The sequence below is a fragment of the Orussus abietinus genome, unplaced genomic scaffold (assembly GCF_000612105.2).
Source record: "Orussus abietinus isolate OABI.00-Male unplaced genomic scaffold, Oabi_2.0 scaffold160, whole genome shotgun sequence".
In the NCBI taxonomy this organism is placed as follows: domain Eukaryota; kingdom Metazoa; phylum Arthropoda; class Insecta; order Hymenoptera; family Orussidae; genus Orussus; species Orussus abietinus.
Genome location: NW_019394352.1, coordinates 92,916 through 117,753, shown reverse-complemented (window position 1 = coordinate 117,753; position 24,838 = coordinate 92,916). Strand labels below are relative to the sequence as shown.

General features: G+C 45.2%; 3 protein-coding genes across 8 annotated transcripts; 1 reads left to right on the top strand and 2 right to left on the bottom strand.

Annotated features, from left to right (window-relative positions):
- The first annotated feature begins 83 nt into the window (after positions 1–83).
- On the top strand, positions 84–17,958 carry LOC105702868 (BMP-2-inducible protein kinase). 4 transcript variants are annotated; one of them, XM_023431958.1, is made up of 14 exons: positions 84–514; positions 1,343–1,458; positions 1,533–1,666; positions 1,783–1,894; positions 1,973–2,176; positions 2,252–2,355; positions 2,428–2,560; positions 2,648–3,251; positions 3,517–3,871; positions 4,022–4,151; positions 4,491–4,740; positions 4,863–4,910; positions 12,274–13,536; positions 13,833–17,958. In XM_023431958.1, the coding sequence occupies exons 1-14, from the start codon at positions 400–402 to the stop codon at positions 14,492–14,494; spliced, it is 4,230 nt and encodes a 1,409-aa protein (XP_023287726.1). In that variant the 5' UTR covers positions 84–399; the 3' UTR covers positions 14,495–17,958. The 4 variants fall into 4 exon arrangements, with proteins under 4 accessions (XP_023287726.1, XP_012286213.1, XP_012286212.1 ...); XM_012430790.2 differs by having other exon boundaries at positions 4,022–4,160; positions 4,866–4,910; XM_012430789.2 differs by having other exon boundaries at positions 4,022–4,160.
- A 1,049-nt stretch (positions 17,959–19,007) lies between these two features.
- LOC105702872 lies at positions 19,008–21,098 on the bottom strand. Of its 2 annotated transcripts, none has more exons than XM_012430804.2 (4): positions 21,031–21,098; positions 19,677–20,064; positions 19,402–19,606; positions 19,008–19,328 (listed from the first exon to the last, which is right to left on the bottom strand). In XM_012430804.2, the coding sequence occupies exons 2-4, from the start codon at positions 20,012–20,014 to the stop codon at positions 19,095–19,097; spliced, it is 777 nt and encodes a 258-aa protein (XP_012286227.1). In that variant the 5' UTR covers positions 20,015–20,064; positions 21,031–21,098; the 3' UTR covers positions 19,008–19,094. The 2 variants fall into 2 exon arrangements, with proteins under 2 accessions (XP_012286227.1, XP_012286224.1); XM_012430801.2 differs by lacking the exon at positions 21,031–21,098 and adding an exon at positions 20,171–20,398.
- Positions 21,099–22,120: 1,022 nt separating this feature from the next.
- On the bottom strand, positions 22,121–24,668 carry LOC105702873 (mitochondrial import inner membrane translocase subunit Tim23). 2 transcript variants are annotated; one of them, XM_023431952.1, is made up of 5 exons: positions 24,513–24,668; positions 23,680–23,929; positions 23,401–23,570; positions 23,193–23,320; positions 22,121–22,265 (listed from the first exon to the last, which is right to left on the bottom strand). In XM_023431952.1, the coding sequence occupies exons 1-4, from the start codon at positions 24,589–24,591 to the stop codon at positions 23,199–23,201; spliced, it is 621 nt and encodes a 206-aa protein (XP_023287720.1). In that variant the 5' UTR covers positions 24,592–24,668; the 3' UTR covers positions 22,121–22,265; positions 23,193–23,198. The 2 variants fall into 2 exon arrangements, with proteins under 2 accessions (XP_023287720.1, XP_012286228.1); XM_012430805.1 differs by having other exon boundaries at positions 23,203–23,320.
- Between the last annotated feature and the right edge of the window lie 170 nt (positions 24,669–24,838).

Genomic DNA, 24,838 nt, shown 5'->3' with positions numbered 1-24,838 from the left:
ACTCTAAGTGGCCTCGGCGGTCTCTCAGCCGACGGGGAGGGGTAATGAATGAGGCAGCCTGTCACTTCTCTTTTCCCCGAGTGCTCGGTTTTTTGACGTTCCGCCGGAAGCGGCGATGATACATATGTTTCCGGCAGGGTTCGTACGCACGCGCGATGCGCGCAGCCCCAAAATGTCGGCGGCTGGGTGAAGTGCGTCGGCCGTTATCATGGTGGAATCGATCATTCTTGGTTAAGTTCGCGCGCGATAAGCAGAAGACGTGCCGGCCGACGGCGCGCCGAGGTACGCGAGCCGCAAGGAGGTCGTCCTCGGTGGGGAACACGCCGCCCCCGACAACGCTCAGAAGCGGCCTTATGTCAAACGACTCTGGCGCTGGGAGGGCCGCGCGGACGTACCAACATGAAGAAGCTCTTCTCGAAGATCGAGAACACCGCCAAGGAACCGAACAGCTACGTCGGGAAGGTATTCGTTGTGGGTCGGCACACGGTTACCGTCGAGGAGGTCCTTGCCGAAGGTACGCCCTGTTCCGACACAGTTAACCGCTCACGCCCCGCGCTTGCCGAGGAAAACGACTGTTTTTTACAAGGCGAAAATTTCCGCATTCTCAAACGAGCAGACCTTTCCAGCGCAAAGAATTTTCCAGCGTAAATTTAACATCGAGTGTGACTCTCGAGCTTATCAAGTTCCAGAGGGAGTCGAGCTCAGAATGCTGGATTTTCGGAGCCATTTGAATTCTTGTAGAATTTATAACGAGTGAAACTCTTGGAAGCGGAATTCTTGGCATGTGAAATTCGCGAGCAATAGAAATTTCGAACGCACGGAATTCTATTGAATATTGAGATCCTCAGCGAAGGGAGATCTTTCTGCGTTACTTCTTCGGAGACGCATCGAATCGTAGGAAGGATTAGGCTGATTCAATTAGCGATCCAAAATTAATTGCAATGATTGGAAAAGGCATTCGTCGTCGGTATGATGTTTCATTTTGAGCAAGCCGTCGTCAGGAAATAGTCTACGAAGTAGTATGAATTTTTTCAGACAGCGACCGGAGGCAGAAATTAATAATTGGTTGGTGATTTCTAATCTACCAGGAGTTCCAATATTTGTATTGTAATTATGGTTCGTGATAATCTGTTATTTGATACGTAACACGCCCTAGTATTATCTCCAGTATAACTTCAGCGGAATTCCTTATCAAATCATTATGTTACGGATTTATCTCACTTATCTACTTCATCGATGTAATCCTTTTTGATAATTTGTACCGAAAATAAGATGTATCGCTGTATTATAGTCTTGTTTAATTCGTAAAATACTCTACGTTCATTTTATTAATTTATTACAGGCGGATTTGCAATGGTGTTCCTGGTCAAGTCATCGACTGGTCGTTATGCTCTTAAACGCATGTATGTCAACAATAAACACGATCTCAGTGTCTGCAAACGGGAAATCCAAATTGCAGTGAGTACCTAGATCGGTAAAACCTAACATAGTCAATAATGGATCCGAGCTTATTATTTTATTGCTACTTGCAGAGTAACCTAAGTGGTCACAAGAACATCATTGGATACATAGATAGTAGCATTTCGCACACAGGAGGCGGAGTGCATGAGCTTTTGCTCCTGATGCCCTATTGCAAGTCGCAAGTTTTTCAAATAATGATTAACAGGTACGCACGAATAGTTCACTAGGGAGAAAAGAAATAGATGTACGAACTACATTTAAGTGAAATTAATTGGTGGCGCTCCAGTTAATCAGAAATTAATATCGAATTAACGGTACCAGGTTACAGACAGGGTTCTCCGAACCAGAAGTACTGCAAATATTCTGCGATGTCTGCGAAGCAGTGTCCCGGCTGCATCACTGTCAGACTCCAATTGTGCACAGGGATTTGAAAGCAAGTTGGACAACGTAAACTTATCAAAATTGACAAAATAATAATGTGAATACTAAACGTTCATATTTTAATGTATAGGTTGAAAATATACTACTGGCCGATTCTGGGCATTATGTGTTGTGTGATTTCGGATCAGCTACGGGGAAGATCCTGAATCCTAGCATTCAGGGTGCTGCTCAAGTCGAGGAAGAAATCAAGAAGTACACTACTCTCAGCTACCGAGCACCTGAAATGGTCGACATGTACTGCGGGAAGGCCATCACTACCAAAGCTGACATATGGGTAAAATAAATTATCCCGGTGTGTTCAAGGTTGGCGGTCATGAAAAATATTAACTAATCGAGTCATCATTTATAGGCTTTGGGATGTTTGCTGTACAAGCTTTGCTTCTTCACGACACCCTTTGGTGAGAGCACCCTGGCTATCCTTTCCGGTAACTTTACCATTCCAGACACCTCGAGGTGAGCTCGAAGTTCTTTGTTTCGATCTCATCCCGGTAACAGTGTCGATATTTTCTATTTTCCTATCACTAGGTACAGCAAGGCGTTGCATTGCCTGATCAGGTACATGCTCGAGCCCGACCCCGACATACGACCGGATATCTACCAGGTGGCATCGATAGCCTTTCAAATCCAGAACAAAGAGTGTCCCGTACAGAATTTACACGTAAATTCGCCGATAGAGCTTATACTTCTTTATCACTTAGAGTAAAATCAATGCGGTTATAATTAATGGGACGATTTTCTACTCCAGAAAGTTCCAACACCCACGCTGGAGTCGCTGCCGTGTCCAGCGATGGAGTCGGACAGTGCGAGGCGGTCCTCTGCGAAGATGGCGAAGCCACCGACTCCGATGATGACGTCGACGGTCGAGGGCACCTCGGTGACTCCTCGACAGAGGCCGAAGGGCCAGGGAGTGGCCACGGGTCCGCTAAGCCTTGGAAGTCAAATCGCCGGCCAGATATCCGTTGGCCAGCCGCAGAATTCCGTCGGCAACCCAGTTCCCTACGTGCCGACGAATCAGAGCACACCGATCGCGCCAGTCGCACCGATAACGACACCCCAGTCGTTCCACCAGGGTTTGCCTACAAACCCTCAACAGCAGCAGCAACAGCAACAGCAACAACCAGCATTCGCTCAGGTGCCCTCGCCGAGTCAGACCTCGCCATTCGGACCTCAGGCCCAACAGGCACCTTTTGGCCAGACCCAGAGTCCGATGATCGGCGTTACCCCGCTGTCTCGACAGTCTCCGGTCGCTGTTCAGGAAAAGGCACCCTTCTACTTCGACTCGAGGCAGCACGAGGTCAGGTCTGCCCCCGTCAACGAGGAGAATCTCGACTCGCTTTTTCCGTCCTCTGGTACGGTCGCCGAATCTCTTAATTTTTTCTGTTTAACGCGTTAAGCGCGATGTCAGTCCCTGGGGACGTCAATACACAGTATCAGTAATCCTGTATATAAAAAATTGTGCCACCTGAACGGAAAGCTTAGTAAACTCATCTCCGCGCTTAACGTGTTAATTGGACTTAACCGGAACGGTTAAGTTCCTGGCTGGATTTTTTGATCCCACTGCTTGGAATAGTTTTCAGTCCTGAGAGATGATTTATTCCTGGGGTTCTCTTGCAGGATATCCGGATCCATTTAAGGACGACACCGGGGTCATGCCACCACCTGCGAAGATACCACCTCCGGTTGCCCCTAAACCGGGCTCGACGAAGGGCTTGCCGAAGATGACCACCCCCACCGGCATCTGTCCACCCTCGAAGTTCACCGTTCCTGGCCAATTACCGGCCAAGTTGAACGCCTCCTGCGACCGGCCCACCAAGTTGACCCCCACCGCGCCTCCGGTGCCGTCGAAGCCTGTTAACAAAATCGAGAGCATCAGTCAGAACATCAGCTCCAGCTCTTCTCCCCCGGATAGCCCCACGCTGTCCTCGTCGCGCCACAGGAGGAACGTCAGCGATACAAGTGCTTTTAACAAGTAGGTTACTCCGTCGAGGGAACGCGAAAGTCTTCCCTTTCGATGCGTTATGCTCTTTTGAGAATCCCCCAAATCATGACTATGTTCGTTTTTTTTTCTTTCCCCAAGGATCCTTTGTTTATCATATAGCCAATTTTTCAATGTTCACAGAGTGTTTGCAAACGAGACTTCTCAGTTCCTGGCTCCGTATGAGGCTTCGGTGAAGTCCCGTACCGGTGGTGGCACTCCACCGGAACTATCAACCGACGTCAGGCTTTGCATCGGTGCTAGCGCCTCCCATGTACGTGTTGTAAGTACTCGAGTGCACACCTTATCCTTTTCTGTTGATTACTGGTCAATAATGAAACCCTTCTGTCCACTGGTAGACGAAGCTCTGACAGCGAACGCAGTCGTTTTCGGTCGTATGTCGCTCCTTATCGCTTCGCCTTTGTTTTGTAGAAGAAAAAAAGAAAGAAAATTCCTCAAATTTGGGAATCTTTCGTTTGGGTCGTTTACTTTCATTTCTGCACTGCACCTAGTTTAGTGTTTAGTAGTTGATTGGATATTTAGAGAACAGGTGAAGTACTTAGCGAAGTTGTACCGCTAATTGTTGGCACTGATCGCAATGTTTTAACGTCAGGGTGAGCTTTCGAGCGTAACAGGTGCGGAGAACAGGTCACTCAGTGCGGACGTTGCTGCCTGGAATCCTTTCGAGGATGCGCAACCCTTTAGCCAGCTGACCGAGGATCATATCTTCGGAGCTGAATTCGACAAGATCAGGAAAGGCAGCAACAGCAGCATCAGCGGCGTCAAGAGCCGCGAAAGCTTGGTCATGACTTACTCCGAATTACCGGAGGATCCCTTCGAGTTGGCACCTTTTAGCTTGCCTGGTAAGTCCTGCGCCTCCTTTTCCGGGATTTTCCCTACTCTTATTCAGAAATCTACGTCAAGTGTTCCTAGAGAAATTTAGGTGAAATTCCAATTAGCACTAACGAATCACGTTTTGTTTCAGCAGGCAAGAAAAACAAGCTCGAATCGAAGGCTGCCGCAACCGCCGGAGGTAATGCATGAAATCCTTACTCCACCGTTACCTTTTCACGCGTACTTTCTTTGGCACTTATTAACCTTACATCACGACACGATATACATGTAACATACATACACGGTGTACATTTAAAAAGGATGCGCAAGGGAGCCTTATCTCGGGTGTCGGTAGTCCGACTACTGCGGAATCTTTCTCGGGGAATAATTAAGGATGTCAAAAATGGATTCTAGCGCGGTGGCAAGTTTCCCGGGGAAATTTAGGGAAACGGAAGAGAAGGAACATCGTTAGGGCAATTAGTTCCTCCCTGCAGTTTGGAGAACGGAGGCACGCGGACGGCTGTCATACTCTAGAAGTTATAGGGTGGATGTTAAAGGATTCGGTTGAAAGTCATTGATCGTATTCTTCGGAGGTTCAACAACTGTCTCGAGCAACGTAACTTCTTGGTAGAAGGGAAATTTCAAACTACGCCTCGCTAGATAATTCTTCATTTCGGACAATATATACCAAAGATATCCAATTAGTTTCTTACAATTATACGTGCGTCCTGTAATCGCGCACGCGTTAAAGTTATTATCGTCGAGTTTAGGTCCCCGAGTATTCGCGAGTAGAGGTGGCTTTTCATTTCACTAATGGAGCGGGTACTTTGAAATGGGGAGGAAATTACTTCCTCTCTGTTTGCCTCCAGCCCACGCGATGAGTGATAATCGCGGCGAAGGAAGTGCTCCCTCGTTAAGTGTAGGCTTCAACATTTTTGCCTAGTTAGGAGGTAGCAAATTAAAATAAACGTTCTCGGAGGTGTTATCCGTTGATGCTCGATCGAAGCAACATTTTCTTGCATACTCCTCGCTAGTGAGGATTCCACTCGTGCCGGCGACATTCGATTTCTGGTCCGCTTCTGACCTCTTCAGGTATTCGGGAATTTAATTATTTCTTACGGAAGGGCCATTCCATACATATGAAAATGTCAAAATATATATAAAAAAAAACTTTTCCCCGACCTGGGCGTACCGAATCATTTCAATCTTCAGCACATGATGCTCGTGAAATTTCATTTTTTTTTTAGAAGAAAAAAAATGTGTATCCTTGGTTCTAGTCTGGGACAAACGAAAAGAAATTTGTCGTTAAAAATGAGATTTCATCAGCATTGCGTACTTCATTACTTCTTATAAATATTTTGACGTTTCGATATATATACACAGAACCAGAGAATTTCCCGCCTCATATATATTTGGCGCGAGACTCTACCGAGTTTCTTAATGATCCTTTCGTAAAACCTTAAGGGTAGATAAACCGCGGGTCGTAAAATTTTCGTCACGTTAAATCCGGTTAATTCGAGCGTTAACTTTTATTCTTTTTTTTTTTAGTCGTTCCAGTACTTACTTTGAAATTTAATTCTCGATCGATTTAAGGACCAGTGGTCGTTAGTGGTCGCTTTTTAACGTCAGTCGGCCACGTCCTTGACCGGTGAGCTCGGTCCATCGGATTTCATTGATTTTTCAAAGCTTTTGCGCCATTGCATAACATTACCGTGTCGCCTGTAATAAGTTTTCTACCCAGAACTTCTGAACTCCACATTTAACGTTGGGACGTTTCTTTCCCGGTGAGACCCAAGTCGGTCAACTCAAATCATGTCCCAGACCTCTTGATTAATTTTTGCAACTTGACATTAAGGTGACTTGAAAGGGTCATCCTATATATATATGAAAAATAAAAATATTTATCAAACTTCTCTAGACTGGGTGCTCCGAATCATCTGAAACTTCAGCACGTGATTTTGAAGGCCCTAAGTAAGAACGTGGTGCTCGTGAGATTTCATTAAAAAAAAATATATATATGTATTGGTTCTAGTCTAGGATGAATGAAAAAAATTTCTTTGATTAAAAATGAAATTTCATGAACACCGCGTTCTTCCTTAAGGCCTCCGTAATCATATGCCGAGGTTTCCAACAACTCGGTACACCTAGTTTGGAGAAAAGTTATATCAATATTTTGACTTTTTATGTATATATAGAGGTATTTTTTCTTATTACCTTATCGCTCGTTTGTGCCATACTCGAAGTAGATCCGATTAGCGTTGCAGTCGTTACTTAAGAGCTCCGAGTATGCATGCAAATGTTTGCGTCCTAGACGCCGTGATAATACTAGAATTCCAAACTCGTTAAAAATGAAAAGGCCAAAAAAAAAGAAAAAATATGAAAACGATCACGCATAGCAGGGGGAAGAGCGGATCGAATCACTTCGTTCTGCTCGCCGGATCCTCGGCTAGACTCGTGGAAGGTATATTCTGTGATTAAGTTTTGCTCAGTTATGTTTATGCTCAATTAGCACGGTTAACATACTTTATGTAACACGTAAGGCAAGGTTAATCCGTATCGAAGTGATTTCTGCGCCAACCATACGAAGATGAACATCGAATCCGAGATTCGAAGATGATATATAAATATATACATATACTTGAGAAAAGTGAAGGAATGCGCATTGTCAAGTACTGTAATTAACTGTGAAACTTTGCGCTTGAGGGCTACCGTCAACGCATAATAAGTGATACATAAATTTAATATATATATATATATTGCAAAGAGCATCCTTTCGCTTGGCTGGTAGGTTGTTATCTTGAAGATTTACTCGCGATTGGGAACGATCTGGAATTCTGGATGTAGAGAGAGACAGGAATTGGTAGACCCATGGCCAAACCGGACGCGAATGTCGCCTATAAATATTATACAAATGTATTATTACACGTTAAACACGAGAGATTGCCCGGGCAAGAGATATTTTCGCTCCGTTACTCGTAAAGACACACAAATTACTCTACACATTACCTTAATTGTATAGTGTATAGTGTCGTGGGTGCGGAAAGAAGAGAACACGTGGATTCGCGTATACGTTTATCTCTGGCAGCCTCCTCAGGATGGGTACCTCCACGAATTCAATTCAGGGATGGACTTCGATATCCTCCAGACCTTCGGGTCGTGTAATCGTTAAGACCCTACAGCCTTGTGACGTTGCCAAAATTTACAATTTTATTTCTCAACCAGTCGAGGGATAATCTTACCGAGAAGCATGCGTTTCAAGGGCACTCTTTCTTTCCGCAACTCCTGTTATACATATATACATACAGATAGAGAATATATATATTATATATATTATATATATATACATAAAGTGAAGTAATTAGTCATGTAAAGCCACTAACATCGCGGTAGATTAGCCGCCGTTTAACCAGCTCGCGTGACGTTCAAGTTACAGTGATCTCGATTGTGCGAGCCAGATCGACGACGGGGTACTTACGGTCGGATTTCCCGCGCACGGTTACCCCATTTTCGCCCTTGTGTCCTGCGACTCGTGACCTCTTCCTGGCGGCAGAGTCCGCCGCGACTTGAATGAGAATGAAGGAAATAGAGAATAACGAACGATCTCGGCATGGCAGACGTTCGTCCACCTGCTCCGAGTCACCCCGGACGAGGAATTTGAAGTCTCAGATTTTATCGAAAGGATTAATTAAAACTTTAGCAACATTCGCTGGCGTAGATTTCCGTCTTCCGTCTGTGCTCGTCCGCCTTCTGTACAGCTACGAAGAAATTAGTCTACACGAGATTGTAGGCAGGTGGCCATTCGATTTGTTCGTCGGGTAGATTTGATTAGGGTCGATCATGCGGAGTCCTTACACAATTTTCGTCCAGATCTGTTACGGATGTTCGATAATACTTTTATCATCGACACTTTTCACGGCTCGTCGGAGGCGGTGGGGTAAACAAGTCTGCCACTACGAATGTTATAAATAATTGTCTCCGTGTAAACGTCGCCGAGGGGGCGTCGAAATCCCCGGGAGGAAAGATCTACTCTTTGAATATCCGTAGATATGCAAAATCGTAACTTCGAGTCGCGCCTTCTCTCGTCCTTTGAAAAATGATAAATTATCCGAGCTCACCTTCTGGCACCGGTCGAAAGAATGAAATCTTCGATAAATTGACTTCCTTCGGAGGTTTCGACGATTGCGAGATTAAGTTCGAAGCGAGACACGCCGAGATCGGATCGATCGATCAGCTTGATCCGAATTACCGATAGTCGACGTGAGGCCGTACCGGCGCACTGTAAAAATGTTTGTAATGTGAAAGAGAGAGATATATATCTATATACATGCGTACATATTGTATAGATATACATTTGTTTGTCCACTGTCTGGAACATCCTGATTAGTTTTGGAGGCCTGAGCGATGATGTCCTTACGTCCAGCTTTAAGGCCGGATTCTTAGATGCAGTCTTTGATACGCACAGAGTGGAGAAAATTCGGTAGGAGTTATCAAAAATTAATATGGAGACCCATACTTCCGCCTCCTGGCGCAGGGTATACACGGGAAAAAGAATTTCCACTTTTAACAAAGGACATTGCTGATACATTCTTTCCTCTTACCGCAGGCATAATTGTACCAACAGCAATAATCTTTGCAATTATACCGAACGTAGATGTGGCCAGTGGAGAACTTTATTTAGAAAAATTACTTCCTAATCAACAAATTAACTCCTAGCGATGGACAAGAAAATATCGTTATCCCTCATCGAACAAATGACGGATATATAATTTGTCGTTCCTAGAAAAGAATATTGCACCCATGAATAGTATTTGTGTTGTCTCGGTAAAATAATCATTTTTTTTTCTCTTTGTTCTTAATGTAACAAATGTGTTTCTGGATAAAAAAATTTTCCTGGTCCATTTTCAAGTGTTCACGTTTCTTGAAGCAAGTCGGATTTCTCGTTACGACTTTGAATTCTTTTTCTGCGTGTATGAGACCTCGGAAAGGACGGTCGGGACTCTCCTCTTTTCTATTGTTAAAAAAATGATGAGGATTCATCGCGCGATTTTGGGCGCTTTACGAAATAATGGCGCTGGAATGTAAACTGAAGGATTCTGGGTTTCTTTTATTATTGGGCGAGGATTTTTGCGATTTTTGCGATTTTATCGAATTTTCGCCACTCCGGTTTACGGTGGTCGCTTCTATCTTTGCGACGTCCGAGTCGGTGGTGCAAAGGGAATCGCCAGAGTATTTCGAGTATTTCGAATATTTTGAGTATTTCGAATATTTCGCATCGGCCTTTCATTCCCACGGAGTTCTCTGTCCATTCTAGCCATTTCTTTCTTTCCGTAAACATCGACACGTACAGTCGGAAAACGAAACGGTCTGGGTCACGTTTGATATCGGTTATCAGTCCTGAATATCCGAGCTACCTCCAGGGGCCTGACAATCTTGGACGCGCTATTGAATTTCTCGACGTATGACCTACGAGAATTATGATAATGAGAGTGAGAGAGTGAGAGAGTGAGACAAATATGTTGCAGCAATAAACGTGTATGTGAGCACTCCGAGTTCGATTCTTTCTCAGTGGATGGACCGAAGCGCGAGACGCAGCAATTCTCGCGTGAAAATTCAGTTTCCACGTTGAAAAAAAATAAAAGAGAAAGAAAATTAATTGGACCTAAGAAATATTTCTTTGAACAATACCTAAGAAATATCCTTTCAATTAAAATCTGACTGGAATGAATTGTGACAATTCCGAAGAAATCTTGCATCCCATTTATTCCAGTTAATCTCGGTCAAATAATTATCCTTCGATTGACAAGATATTTTCTTGGTACCTTTCGAAGATGTATCTCTCTGGTTGACTATTCCTCGAATGAATAGAATATTTCTCTGGTTCGATGGAATTCTTTTTTTCTTTTTTCTTTCTTTTTTCTCAGCGCAGGTCCCTGCAAGAGGTCGAAATTAAGTGCACTTAATTGTTGTTTTTTTTCGTTTTTTTCTCTCTCTCTTTTTTTTTTTGGTTTTCTTTCGTTGGAATTGTTGGAATTAAATGCACTTTCTTGTTTCCATTTCCGGGACGAGGCAGAGGCGGCTTTAGAAATTTTGGAGCTCCACCTTTTCTTTTTCTTTCTAGAGCTTTGCTGCGTCTTCGCCGCACGTTCCCGACCCCTCCAGAATCTGATTAGGACTGTTCCAGACGAGGTGGTGGCACTACTAATATTGTATATATCTGTACATACATGTACATACGGACTATCGTGTAATTAACCCCGGGGGCTAGTCGAGAAGAGGGAACTTCGAGTCGGGGGCAAGAGGTCGTCTTTTCGCGGCGCAAACTGTCTGCGGCAGACCTAATCAGACTCTGATCCTCTCCGTTCTAGAATTAGGGCTGATTGCACCGACCGTGATTACTGTTAAGTTCCTAAACCATGACTAGATTATCTTGAATTCGCGCTGCACCGGGAAAAATGAAACACCAACCGAGGATGAAAATCCAATGTATGGCAACCATCAAGTAGGAGTACCCTAATCACGCGTTAAGTAATAATGATGGATTTACAACTCGAACATTGGTGCAACCGGCCCTTAGAGACTCCCTTCGCTCCAGGGCGAGGTTGACATTATTTTTTAATATGCGACAAGACATCCACCTGCTGATTCGTTCGAGTCGGGGCTCATTTCTTGTACTCGCGAGCCTCGATAAAAAAGGGCCTCGACCGAATTCGCGACACCTCGCTCTGTACACCGAGGAAAAGGAAATTTCATCGAACCAGAGAAATATTTCTTTGATTAATACCGAAGAAGTAGTTAGTTCATTCAAGGAATAATTTTATTTCACTCTAATAAACTCGGATGAACCGACTCAGGCGTTCCTTCGGGGTTATTACATTTATTTCAGTTTATTCGAGTTCAAATACTTATTATTTTAATCGACGAAATATTTCTTTGCTTCCGTGAACGTTTTTCCTCGGGGTATCGATAACTATCAAGAATCTCGCGTTTCTGTGGACGAGTCGACCGTGTTTCGCAGGTATTCCCCAGGTAGGTACTCTCCCAAGAACGAAGGTCCTCCCTCGGTCGTCGGAGTAAACTCGCGGCACTGATCAAAATTGACGGGAAATTTACATACATTTTTGCACACATAATAAACGAAGGTTTACATAGAGATACGTAAAATGGAAAAATTACAAAAATTATAAAGCGTATAATTACACGTGACATTGTATATTTACCGTATTAGTACATTTGTACTTGAATTAGAAGTAATATTAGGTTATAATTTTCTTTAATTTAGATGCTGAATGCGATATTGTAGAGACAATGAAAGGTTTACTGGAATTTTATCGTGAGATAAAAATAATAAATGACTGAGTATGTAAATTTATATGAGCGTTTTTATCAGTGCAGCTGAGGGAGATGTCCATATACATATTTTATAACGAAGGATTTTCGAGGTAAAAAAAGAAAGAAAAAGAAAATAATCGAGCCACCTCGGCTCTCCTTTTATATATTTCTCGAGAAAAAGGGAGTGCGGAGGATATAATGACAATGAGATTCATTTTAGAATCGTCTTCCAGGTAAACCGGCGGATGCCCGGGCGAGTCTGGGACCAGGAGGACAGTGGAGTCCAGGGGCCGTGGAGTCAGTGGGTCCTGACGATGAGGCCTCCCTCCTGACCGGGTCGAGTCCAGCTTCGCCTCCTTTTGTAAGAGCCCCTCCAGAGGACAGGTCCAAGTACGAGAAGCTCTCCTTCGACGCGGACGAGGCGTCGAGCGACAGCGAGGAAGAGCTGGCCCAGCGGACGGAGGACCGCTTGAGGAAGAAGAAGCGGCGCCGAGGAAAGGGGGTGGTCCTGGCCAGGAGGAGAAGAGAACCCTGTGGCCAGGAGACGACAAGAGCCTGCGAGTCCGAGGACTCCATTGGCTCGGCGAGCGACCTGAGGGCGATGAACGACGACGAGGGAAGGCCGGGTCCCATCGTCGGGGCCGAGGACAGCGGAGCGGAGGATCGTCGAGCCGACCGGGTCGACGAGACCGTTTCCGAGAGCGTCCGCACCTGTGGGAGCTCGGCATACCACGCGGAGTGCGAATCCGTGGCGACCGCCCAGGAGGATGAGCCACCTCGCAGGTGCGCCAGGAGGTCCAGGAGACACAGGGAACAGCGTCTTCCGAGCGTCGAGGCCGACCCCGTGGTGGGCCATCGCTACGGCGAGAAGCCGCTGCTCCTGGACGACGAGCTGGATCCGGAGGCTAAGCCCGGTCCTCTGCAAGGAGACCCCTTCGTCGGCCACCAGTACGGGGAGAAACCGCTGCTTCTGGACGACGAGGACAGCTCCGACGACGAGGGGACCAGGCGTCTCGGGAACCTGGGCGACCGACCACCGGGGATGGCCTGGAGGCCCGAGGAAGACGTCTTCGCGCTGGCGCCGTTTCCTAGGCCAGGGAGCTCCAGGAGAAGCAGCGCTGCCAGGGAGACCCCCGGTCGCGCGTCCAGTTTGGTCACTCCTGTGTCGAATTCACCACTGGTCGACCTAGAAGACGGACCCGAGCGCGGGTTCGGACCCAGGGACAGGCCCGGTAGCTTCGAAGCTCTAGAGTTTGGTCATGGCTTTCGCAACAGGGTGGCTTCCTCGCCACTGGGCCAGGACGAGGTCGGAGAGAAGGACCTCTTCGGCTCCTCGCCGTTCAGCTCGACCGGCTTCGTCGATCCCTTCGACTCGGCCCCATCGGACCTCGTCACCACGGAGGTGGCCCTCCACCAGGGAGCCTCGCTCTCCGTGGGGCCGCAAGTTGGCCATCCCGAGTTCGTCGACCTGGTGTCGCAACCTTATCGGCCTCCAGGTAGTGAAGACGTTTCGCGTCCCGCGAACTAAATACACCGTACGTTAATTCCCCCGAGGACGAAGGGTTTCCTTGACCTTCGGAGAACGAGGCTCGCGGGTCCGCCTTTGGACGGAATAGAGGAGTTCGGACGGGACTGTAACGAATGTCGGTACCGCGTACTTGGCGCGAGACTCGGTACACGTCACCCTGGTGTGTCTATCCGGTAGGGAACCCGATCTCGGTCCAGGACGTCGGTTTCTGAGGGTTCGACGCAAAGGTTCTAACCGGAGGTATCCTCGTTTGTTCGTCCGCAGGTGACTGCCGTCCAGGTCGAGGAGCCCTGCCCCCAGGGTCGCCGAAGGACCTCTTCGGCTCGATCCCGTTCGAGGAGTTCGCCACCATGACCGTGAACAGCCAGCAGAGACCCACCTCGTTGCCGCTCTCCGGGTCGCCGAGCTTCGTCGAGGGCGCCTTGACGACGATCCTCTCGAGCAGCGCCCAGTCCTCCCGCACCGGCAGGATCCCTAGGTACACGGCGCACCTCGACCAGGCGACGACGTTCCCCGTCTCGATGACGGTACGGGGGACGGACAGCCTATCAGGCGAGGAGTGCTCGCCCGACGTGGGTTCCCCCATGTCCCCAGAACCCCTCGTGGCCGACGACTCCCCGAAGCACCGCAAGGAGAAGGTCAAGACCGAGAAGGCGAGGTACCACCTCATCGAAGATAACGTCGGGGACCCTGGCGTCCTGCCCCCGAGAGCCACGCACAAGGCGAAGAGCTCCTACAAGAGGAACAACAAGGTCAAGAAGAGCCCCGTCGTCGTCGCCGGCTTCAGCAACATGAGCTTCGAGGACTTTCCTAGCGACGAGAACGAGGAGAGGAGAGCCGGCTCCGGGGTCGCCCCCTTCGAGGTCTTTCGGGAGCCGGAGAAGCGGTTCGGCTCGCTCAAGAGGCGCAGCAACCCCTTCACATGAGACAGGGTCGACCTCGGCTAGTACGAGGCTCTCTGACCGATGTCTCCGGGTCAGACCGATCGATGGACAGGTCTTGGAGAACGCTGTTCGCGGAGGCGATGCCAGGTCGGCCCGAGGTCGCGTCTCTTGGTACCCTCACGGAGTGACGAGGTCTTCGACCCGGAGCGTCCTGGTGGCGCGTGATTTTTCCGGCATGGACTCAGGAATATAGAATTATATCAGAAATCATACTCGACGAAACATCCCCCGACTGGGATTTCATCTGCAACTTTATTCCTGACACGTGGACATTTTATTCAGGGGGACGTTTACACGGGCTTGAATTTTCAAACTACAACTGTATTCCGATGTCTCCCTGCCGGAAAGAACCCATTAGCGTCCTAGGTCGGTGGGTGATTGTGCGAGGAACGGAATCGCTTTTGATTTGAGATGCCTGGCTCGAAATCAGTTTCTTATCGGCGTGTTATCTCTTCTGGGAGAGGGCGAACGAGAACTCCGATCCTCGTACGGTGATCCTCCGAAATAAGTGCCAAGATCGCGCGAGTACCTTTCCTCGCGCAAGAGGAACGTCCCGAGGCTCCTTTGCTTGGTTCCAACCGAGTACCGGGTACTCGAGTTAGTATTTATTCGTACTTTAGGGTTATTAAACAAGTCTCGCATTTTTAGGGCGTTTATACCAACCGAGTGCGACAGCGAGGAGAGGCGAGGTCGCCGTCGACCTTAAGCGTACCTCTCCGTTCGAGGGAGCTCGTAGGTAACTTTTATCTCGTTAGTTTAACAACGTCTCGGTTTGTTCCCATTTTCGCTGATACCTCGACGGTGTATATCCACACCGGGGTCGATCTGCGACTCGTAAAGCCTTACAGGTATTCATAGAATCGCGCTATCGGTTAGATCGATAAGCCCTCTGGTGTCGATAAACACCTGTCGGAGTTCCTTGTCTCGATTCCGGGATAATGGAAGGAACCGCCACGTCGATTTAACGATAAGGATTAAAAATCCATCAGCGAGTTCCCTTGATACCAGGTTGTTAAACTTGGCAGCTCGATACCAAAAATAATGGGGCAGTAGGTACGTAACAAAGTCAAGGAAATTTACTAGAGAGGCACACGCATCTATTTTTGCAGCTACGCGTTTTCACTACATTTGTACTCTTTGAGACTCGTAGACTTCTTCTACCGTTAGTACGATACGTGCAGGGACACTTTTTAACGAATACTTCAGCGCACTTCGCACGCACTCGTGCTACGCGTGCACGTTCGTTGATCACGGGGTGCACGCAAAAGCGATCGAGGAACAAACCGTGAATATTTCGAGCAAGGATTCATAGCGATTCCTCTTGGTATGAAATATTAATCTGGGATTCAAAGTCACGGTCGTCAAGATTTAAGGTGATGTGAAAGTGGCGTTAGAAGTCACGCTTATGAAACCTTTCTCCGCACTTGGTCTACCGAATCGTTTAAAACTTGACAACGTGAATATGGAGACCATATAAAAGACCCTGACCCTCATGAAATTTCAATTTTTTAAAAATTAGTTCATCGATATTTTCAAAACTTTCGATAGAAAAGGACATTTCGTGAGTGTCGAAACCTTCCTTATAGCCTCTAAGTTCACGTTGTAAAGTTTGAAAAGATTTGGTACACTCAGCTCGCAGAAAAGTTTCACGAGCGAGACCTCTTCAATGCCACTTTGATGGCGCCTTAAGGCCGCTGAATTTGGCGTTGAGGCGATGGAATCGTCTTTCTCTATTGGGACTCGAAATCGACCGCGCTTCGTTCTCGCGACGACAGAAAAGAATGCCTTATCGCATAAGACTGATACCATTGACAGTCCTTGTTAACGTTAAGGCGATTGCGATCCTCCGATCTAGAGAAACGGGAGCGATTAACGGAAGTCATTGATTACGCTTCGGATCTTAAGCTTTGCTTGCAGGTTCATCAGGTAGAATCGAGCGAGTCGCGTAAAGGTGATACGAAAGGGTCATTATATACATAAAAACATTAAAGTATATAACTTTTCTCCAAATGGGATGCACCGATTAACTCGAAACTTTGACGCGTGATTACGGAGGTCCCAATGAGGGTCTTACATCTCGCGAGATTATATTTTCCGGAAAAAAAAAAACGAGAAAGACCAACTTTTTCTGGGTTTCTGTTCGAAGTATAAAATTTCGCGAGTTTCAAGAGCTTAGTTAGGACCTCCGTAATTACATGTTAATGTTTAAGATTATTCGGTGCACTCGGTTTTTATGGAGACAGGTTTTACATTATGACTTTTATGTACATATGTATATATATGACACTTTCGTAACACCTTAAGTCCGTAATAAAAAAGACACGATATATCGACCCGCAACGACCATGTATGACGCATCTACTCGCCGACCGTGTCAATTGTTCACGGCTCGAATCTAACGCATGTTTATAAATGTTCGCGAAACACCGATTAAAAGGACTAACACGTGCGGAAAGAAATTTTAGCGGTTACTGAATGAGTTTCCTAAATCTAGGCACGCGTGATAGTAACGGCGATGTACGTCAACTTCGTCCGAGGAACGATTTATTTTCCGACCAAGAATCGACCGAAGGGAAGGGGCGAAGTGATTTTCTGCTTCTCGCGGAGAAGAGCGAGCTTCTTTAATTTCGACGAAAGTTCCCCTTTGCTCAGCTACGCCGTCCCGTCTAAAGAGTGAAACGAACAACCGACTCGACGACCGAACTCGAAGTTCCCTGATAAAGCCGTCTCGTTCGCGACTTTTTCCAATTGTTTGCGAAACCGAGGTTCCGTCGGATTTCAGTATTGCTACCGCGCTGCGCCTTTAGTCCCTATTTGAGAGTCTATCGACAGAAATCTAGTTCATTGCAAAAATCAGACAATATTATTAACGAATCCGTAGAGTAACCGGATATAAATAAATAAATATATATATATAGTATATATTTATTTGTTTTGTATCAAACAAGTGTAGATACTAGATCATATGTAATTAGGTGCCTTTCTTCGTTAAATTAATGTCCAAGCTTGTATTTCGACGCCGCGCATCCTAGTTTGAAACAGGTGTTACACTGTCGATTGTTCTTCTCCCGAGGCCGAGCAAATTCAAAGATCCTTATTAGTTGTTTTTTTTTTCTTTTTTCCCCTTCAAAGGCAAGATACATTTAGGCAGCATCTCGCCTAGATTCAATTTTATCGCAAATCCTTCGGCCTTTCAAGGGGATTTAGCAACATTTACCGAGCCGGGGGTCGGTGCTAAAGAAGCTTCTTTTCTGGGGTAATGCGATGTTTCTTTTCGTCCGGAAACGAGAACACCGAATACATTCCTTCCTTCCTACCGTACTAATTAATATTTATTGCTTTTGCGTTTGCATTTCGGTCTCCGTTCCGGAGCGCTGGTCTCCATTTAGGCAGCTAAGCGAAACTTCGTAGCGTAATTTCTTTCCTTTGCTCGAAAAAAAAAAAAAGTAAGAAAGAAAGAAAAAGAAAAAGAAAATTTATCACACTGCCCGCCAAAAACCAAATGTCTCAGTATTCCGTATACTTTCCAGGGTATGTTAAGAAAATGCATTTTGCCCTCTAAGTGCACCTTCACTCTGCGAAAAAAAAAAAAGAAAAGAAAAAAGAGGACCATCCAACTGCCTCGCAGTCTCGCTTTCGGAAATAGCTGCTCCGCGATTGTGATCCACGATTTTAGTCATATTAACTATGCGGCGAGGAGAGATTATCTTAGGTGCTTCGTCTTCTGCGTCCATTGATTACCTATTGACGATCCTCTCGGGAAAGTCGTCACTCGATCATCGAAAGAATCCAAAGGGAAACCTGCGGGGAAATTCTAGTTTGCAGTCGTTCCTAGTTTTTTTTTTCCGGGAAATGTCCCTATACTAAAAGCGACCCGTAATTCCTGTTGCATTTACGCGGGAAGGAAGAGGGAGAGGAAAAGAAAGAAAAAAAAAAGAAAAAGAAGATTGCGTTTCAATAGATGCAGCTCTCCTCATTTATATTACACACACACACACACACACACACACACACACACACACACACACACACACACACACACACACACACACACACACACACACACACACACACACACACANTACATTATAAATATAAACGAGGTAGAAACTTAAGCGGCAGGTTCCACTCGGCGAGTCATCTTCGCTGGATTATTTTCATCGACAGCTTAACTTAGTTTCCTTTCCGTGCGAGCGGCGCACCTTGTACATAAAAGTGGAACGTTCACGTACCTATGTGTAAAAACAGAGGGCTGGAATAAACTCTGTTACAATATGAAATGGTACTCTGCACGGATTCGTATCTCTTAACGATCGTTAAAGAGCTCAAAGACATTTGTTCGCAGATCTGGAAGGGATTTCTCGTGACCGGAGTTCGGTTTCCTTGATTACAGCCCTGGAGGCCCTAGAAAGAGGCATTGGAGGTCCCTTTCCTCAATCAGACGTTTCCCTCCATTCCTAGCTAGAGATACGCCATAAATATATAAACAGGGAGGAAAATGGTACGATTTCAAGTAAGCAAAACTTTTGCAAGCTTTTTTCTCGTTAACACGATTGTTTCTTTTTTTTTTTTTCTAGGTGGCCTAACAGAAGCAACAGAGTTTCTCGCCCGAGTCCCTGACTCTCCGCCTGGCCATGATCGCATTTACTACGACGGAAGCAGCCCAGGCGAAAAAGTTGAACCACGACGCGACAATCGCCAATTGCAAAGCCAGTCCTGTGTTAATCTCGTCCCCTCTCCTCCAATTGTTGGCGTCCGGTTGAAGGTAGTCCATAAAATCGAGGACGGCTCCACAGGAGAGGCGATTATGTATAACCTGGACGATGGTAATTAAATATTACCGGGTGCTACTTCAGATACCGATGCGTACTTTGGGTAGAAACGAATACCTGGATCTCGCGTCCTCTGGAGCCCAACAATTGCACCAGGTTCCTCTTATACTGTTCGCAGGTTTTGTAGTATCCATCGGTCAGAACAACGGCATGGGCGAGAGACAAGCAGCCGATCAAGGCCCCAAGGAACGCTGCAGACATCCATTGTTTGAAAGGACTTCTTCGCTTCGGTCCGATGACGACCACGTCTCCTCGAGTGATTCTACCGATGAAATAGATGTAATCGTCTCATATTATTTCTCATGTACTCTGTATTATTATATCGACGGTACCTGTCGTGAAAAACGACCGCTCTTGACGCTCTTCGAGGTTCCTCCGGGCCTTTGTCGATGCAGACCCTGTACCCGTGGTAACCCCCTAAGCACAATCCGAAGAACGCCGCAGGAGCGAGTCCGGAGACTCCGAAGTGGCACAGCTTCGCGTCTCCACCCATGAAGGTGCTAAACGTGTTGACTCCGTATAGAATGCATCCGCAGTCAATGTTTATGCACACGTCCAGGGTCCAAGACCAATGCTGCCAAGCTACCACCAGCGAAACCGCCGACGTCACGGAAAGGACCAAGGAGGCCGAGTACAAGAACGCCAGGATACTCTCAGCCTGCGTGTTCATACTCGAAAAGGGTCCTCCAGCGACGTCTCATCAAATCGACTTCATAAACTCTGAAATTAACCGTGCGACGTGAAGAAGTCACGCATCGTATTTTATCCTTTTCTTCCAATTCTTAGAACAAAGTCGGTAAAAGTGGCGAGAAGTAACGACGTTCACCTGTTTCAATAAGTGTAGCAACTCGGCGCAACGCGTGTCAGTAAGATCCCGACTGAGGCGGCGATTCAATTAATTCTCGCGCGGGAAATTGTAATTAATCGGCGCGAGATCTGCAGCAAAACCGACGTACCGATTTATAAATAGATTCTGTTTAATTTATTAGGATACACGCGGCGAGGCAGATCCACCTGGTGCGAAGATCCGCGAACGACTGCGTCGCTTACGGATGCTTAAAGGAGATTAGGCGGAGGCCGTATCTATGGATGTACTCATGAGAAAATCGAGGGACTTTTCTCACAGATATCTGAGAGGAGCCCCTGCAAGATCCAACATTCTCTCCGGCTAATGACATCGTCTAACCACCGTCGACGGGTACTCTTTTCCCCGGATTTAATGATCTCTCGCGTTAATATATATATAACAAACATTGTACTAAAACAGTCCGTCGTTTTGTACCCAACTTCCAATTACATGGAACGGCCAACCGTTCCAATTTTTCCGGTTAACGCTTTCTCCAGGAAAACTGGGACGCCGGCGATAAGGCGGCCATTTTGAAGCCCGTCTTACCTAATTCAATCCGAACGTCAGATAACGTCGGCAAGGTTTTACCATTCGTTAGCTCTTCCTCTATTTCTGTAACTCTGCAATGATTTCCCTGTCTGTCTCTAGATACCACTGAAAGCGAAGAGAGAAGTCCCGGAACTTCGGGGGATTTGTTTTATATTTTTTTCTTTCCCCCAGCGAGTGTTTCCCGACCGACCGCAAGGAACTTCTTCCGCGGTCTCTTGTTTAAAGTAAATATGAATTACTCCGTTTTAATTACTTTCTGTAGGTCTACGTAATTTACTATTCTTCCTTACGTAATCGGAGCTGCTTTTCAGGGAAGATCTGCGACGAAGTCCAGACCCCGTATATTTGGTTTTACACCTTCGATCCCCGAAGGCGGCCAGAAGGTATATTTTCTCCTCTTCGAAAATAATCAGAAATATCGCGGCGGAGCTAGCGGCGATGATCAAATATTTACTCCGAACGACACGCGATTTGTGTACCCGACAAATATTCGCGCTTCATTATTCATAAGTCCGTCTTATCCTTGCTTTGTATATGTATTGTCGGAACTGGAATGAAGGCCCATTCGCGACGTTCGGCGAATGAGAAGGAATTCGCGATAAATAAATAAAAAAAAAAGAGGAAATTAATAGCGATGTTAATAGGGCGATAAATGCGTTGCACTAAAGAGAGAGAGAGAGAGAGAGAGAGCTTCGGACGGTTCCTCTCTTCTCGAGGTCGACGAGAAACGTTACCTCGTTCTGCAGTACAGACTTATGGCACTGCTCCTCTGATATCGAGAATGCGTCGAACGGGAGATAAAGATAGATAAGATTAAAATTGCGCTCCTCGCTTCCGGCGATTTTTCGGGAATAAGCCATTTTATAAATCCGCGCTTATACTTTCACGGCGTCGACTGAATATTCCGGATTTTTTATTTCTATTGATAATAGCGTTCGACTACATGATCAACTTCACTCGCTTTTACTAACAATATTTTGTCTTGATTTCTGTTTATCACTTATTTCCGACGTGAAGATTCAACAGTCAATCTCTTCCAATTTCAATAAAAAACGTGGCCTTGTAAAGAAAAAAATACATTAAACCGTTCACTTACAAAAAAAAATGACTTAAGGTGATCTGAAAGGGGGCCTTATATATATATATATAACGTGAAAATATTTATATTTTTTTTTCTTAAAAAATTTTCTCCAAATTGGGCGCATCAAATAATTCAAAACTTTAGCACGTGATTATAGACACCCTAAGGAGAATAGTTTTATAAATATTTTAACGTTGTATATATATATAAAATGATTCTTTCGTATTGCCTTAACATGTTATCGAATTACAGTTCTTTGCTTAACTAAAATCATAACGAGCCCTTAGCTAGGAGCTGCATCGCTATTAAAATTTCTTTATTTCCGATACACTTTGTAACTTATATAGATAAAGGTTTCGTCTTACGATCCATCTTGGAATTTTCTATGTACAAGGCAGACAAATTTCGTTGCTAGTCCACACTAGTGCTGGTCGTCATTTAGATCTGGAAGAGAACGACGTTTAATTGTCAGTGACATTATCTCAAAATCTAATAAAAGTCTGATTGATTGCAACTTTACAATGACCTGTAGGAGGGGAATGAAACTCGAGGAAGGACATTAAGTAGGAGCCAATTTATTACAAAATCATTTATTTTTAATCTAAATACAATCGCTTAGGGGGTAACGGTAGGTAAGCATGGACTGCGAGTTACGATTACTATTATCGTTTCATCGTTGGTGGTACTTCATTTGGTGAATGCAATAAATACTTTCCCCGTGTCTTATTGAAGGATATCGAGAGATAAAACAATTTCTTTTTTTTTTCAAAGTTAAACGTGGAACCAAATATCTAAGCGTCTCTAATTTTTCTATAATGATTATTAAGGACAATATAACGGTCTCTTGTATTACTATCTGTAGCTGAAAACGCAATCGAAATACAGACATCGGACATATTGCCACAAATCCAATCCTTCGATTATCTAGCCACGTGCTGCAATAACACACGGTATGACGTGACACCGATTAAACGTAAATATATAACATGGTAACTTTACATAAATTTACATACGTTAACCGTTCACGACAGATGGTTTTGTCATAGAAATTGGCTCCTGTGTTAGGAAAGTACATCGATGTTCCTGCTCCGATTATGATAATTGTGCTGCCAACCAACTTAGGACACTCAAGGATATATTAAATAATATAACAAAAAAGAGTGACAAATATAAGGAGAATATGAAAGAAGAGCAAACGATGCTACATCTCAAACGAAAAGTTACGATCATATACCGATATGACTATCGTAGACATCGATCATCCAAAATTTCAATCGATAACAAGTTGTATTAGAATGTACAAAATTCAGCTATCGGAGTAGGAGCTTTCGAATCAAACAAAGTTTGTCTAAAGGTGCTGCTGGTACACACACAGTCTTACGCTGGATTTATGCTGTGATGCCTCAACTGTGAGATGGCTTCTCGATTGTTCCATAGACAGTAGAGCGAAGCAATTCCAAATCCAATTCCACCACCAAGAGCACACTTGCGGAGACCAGCTACAAAAGACATATATTTAATAATAAATACTTCTAGTGAGATAAAGTATCACAGGTTGGAAGAAAAAATAAATGTGAACCTGTAGATTTAAATAGCATGCCAGTTGCCGTCGCCGCTGCCAAAGTATTAAGAAAGTCGTCCGTCCCTCTCACCCATGAGAGAACAACGCCGAATCCACTGTACATGACTGTGACAACTCCAAGAGTGTTTGCAAGTGATGAGCCATTCTTCATCATGTGATTAATCAATCTATGCACAAAAAGTACATAAATTACATACAATTAGAAGGGTTCGTCACTTGTTCCATGATGCCATAAAATTTATGACAATAGTTAAACAAAGCCAAGCCAAAACTCACTGTGTCCGTCTAAGCTTTCCTGTTTGACCAGCTAGCGTCGTCGCCTTTAGACCTCTGTAAAATCCAGTCGCACCACCTACTCCAGCACCGAGCATACATGCTGCTCCTATTTGACTAAAAGCTAATTCGAATCTCCCTCGCTGTTTCACTGCTCCTTCAGGAAATATGAACTCCGGTTGAGTGGCTGGCAGGTACGATGGGTCAAAGTTGAGGTATGGACTAAGTGGCGCCAGACCTCGCTGAGATGTCACTGTAGAAGATAACGTAACCTCGATAAAATGTATATATGATCAGAAATGGTACTTCCTGAAGTCATCACACCTTTCATGTTTTTTTCATCATTATTCCCGAAGTCAACCATACTTGTACGTTTACTAACCACTTGGACCTGTCCAATTGATAATCTAAATACTTTATTTACTTACTAGACAAAAATTATACAAAATGTGACTCAACACAAACCTCTAGATCCGTCGACACATATGTGATTTAAACTTAATGACTTTTTACTGATAAACAAAATACAACCATGAAACAGTTCAATGAATACGAGGATATCGATCGCACGTGATTCCGCGACCGCAATGTGATACGGCACGTTTGCGAAAGTGAGGTTATGTTTAAGATGTCCCGAAAAACCTTTACTAGGTATTGTTTTTATGCACGGACCAGTCGTGAGATAATTGCGCAAGACTGTTACATAATGGATTGGATTATTTTAAGGTATTAGAACGAAATACCGACACCCCAATGCGATGAAGAATTGAGGGAAGTTGGATACATTTGGAGTAGAGTCTCTATCGGATAATGAAAAATCTGTCTCGACAACTCACCCGGTACGTTCGTGCTGTCGTTTCTCCTACCGTAGGCCGGAGAGGAATTCTTTGAATTATCATCTCGTAGATCAATCATTTCTCTAGCTCCGACGGACAAGTCGTGCTTGAATCATTAAAATCGCACGTTCCAAAGAGCTTCCGAAACGGCTCTACCGAGTGTTTCGATAACTAATTGCGGAGCATGGAGACAGAAAATAGCAGAGAGTGCTTGCAGTCCACGTTTCGTGACTATTCTAACATTCTGCCATCTGCCATTTGGCGGACAAAACTAAGATCCCATAATCATAAATTTATAAATCTCGGGATATAAATATCAGAGATGA

Excerpts from the sequence above, each read along its gene's own strand:
- LOC105702868 (XM_012430789.2), top strand. The coding sequence starts at position 400 with ATGAAGAAGCTCTTCTCGAAGATCGAGAACACCGCCAAGGAACCGAAC. Across the intron at positions 515-1,342 it reads CGAGGAGGTCCTTGCCGAAG|GCGGATTTGCAATGGTGTTC; the intron begins GTACGCCCTGTT and ends AATTTATTACAG. Across the intron at positions 1,667-1,782 it reads TTTCAAATAATGATTAACAG|GTTACAGACAGGGTTCTCCG; the intron begins GTACGCACGAAT and ends TAACGGTACCAG.
- LOC105702872 (XM_012430804.2), bottom strand. The coding sequence starts at position 20,014 with ATGAACACGCAGGCTGAGAGTATCCTGGCGTTCTTGTACTCGGCCTCC. Across the intron at positions 19,607-19,676 it reads GCGGTCGTTTTTCACGACAG|AATCACTCGAGGAGACGTGG; the intron begins GTACCGTCGATA and ends TTTCATCGGTAG. Across the intron at positions 19,329-19,401 it reads CCAGAGGACGCGAGATCCAG|GTTATACATAATCGCCTCTC; the intron begins GTATTCGTTTCT and ends ACCATCGTCCAG.
- LOC105702873 (XM_012430805.1), bottom strand. The coding sequence starts at position 24,591 with ATGATTGATCTACGAGATGATAATTCAAAGAATTCCTCTCCGGCCTAC. Across the intron at positions 23,930-24,512 it reads CGACAGCACGAACGTACCGG|TGACATCTCAGCGAGGTCTG; the intron begins GTGAGTTGTCGA and ends TATCTTCTACAG. Across the intron at positions 23,321-23,400 it reads CATGCTATTTAAATCTACAG|CTGGTCTCCGCAAGTGTGCT; the intron begins GTTCACATTTAT and ends TGTCTTTTGTAG.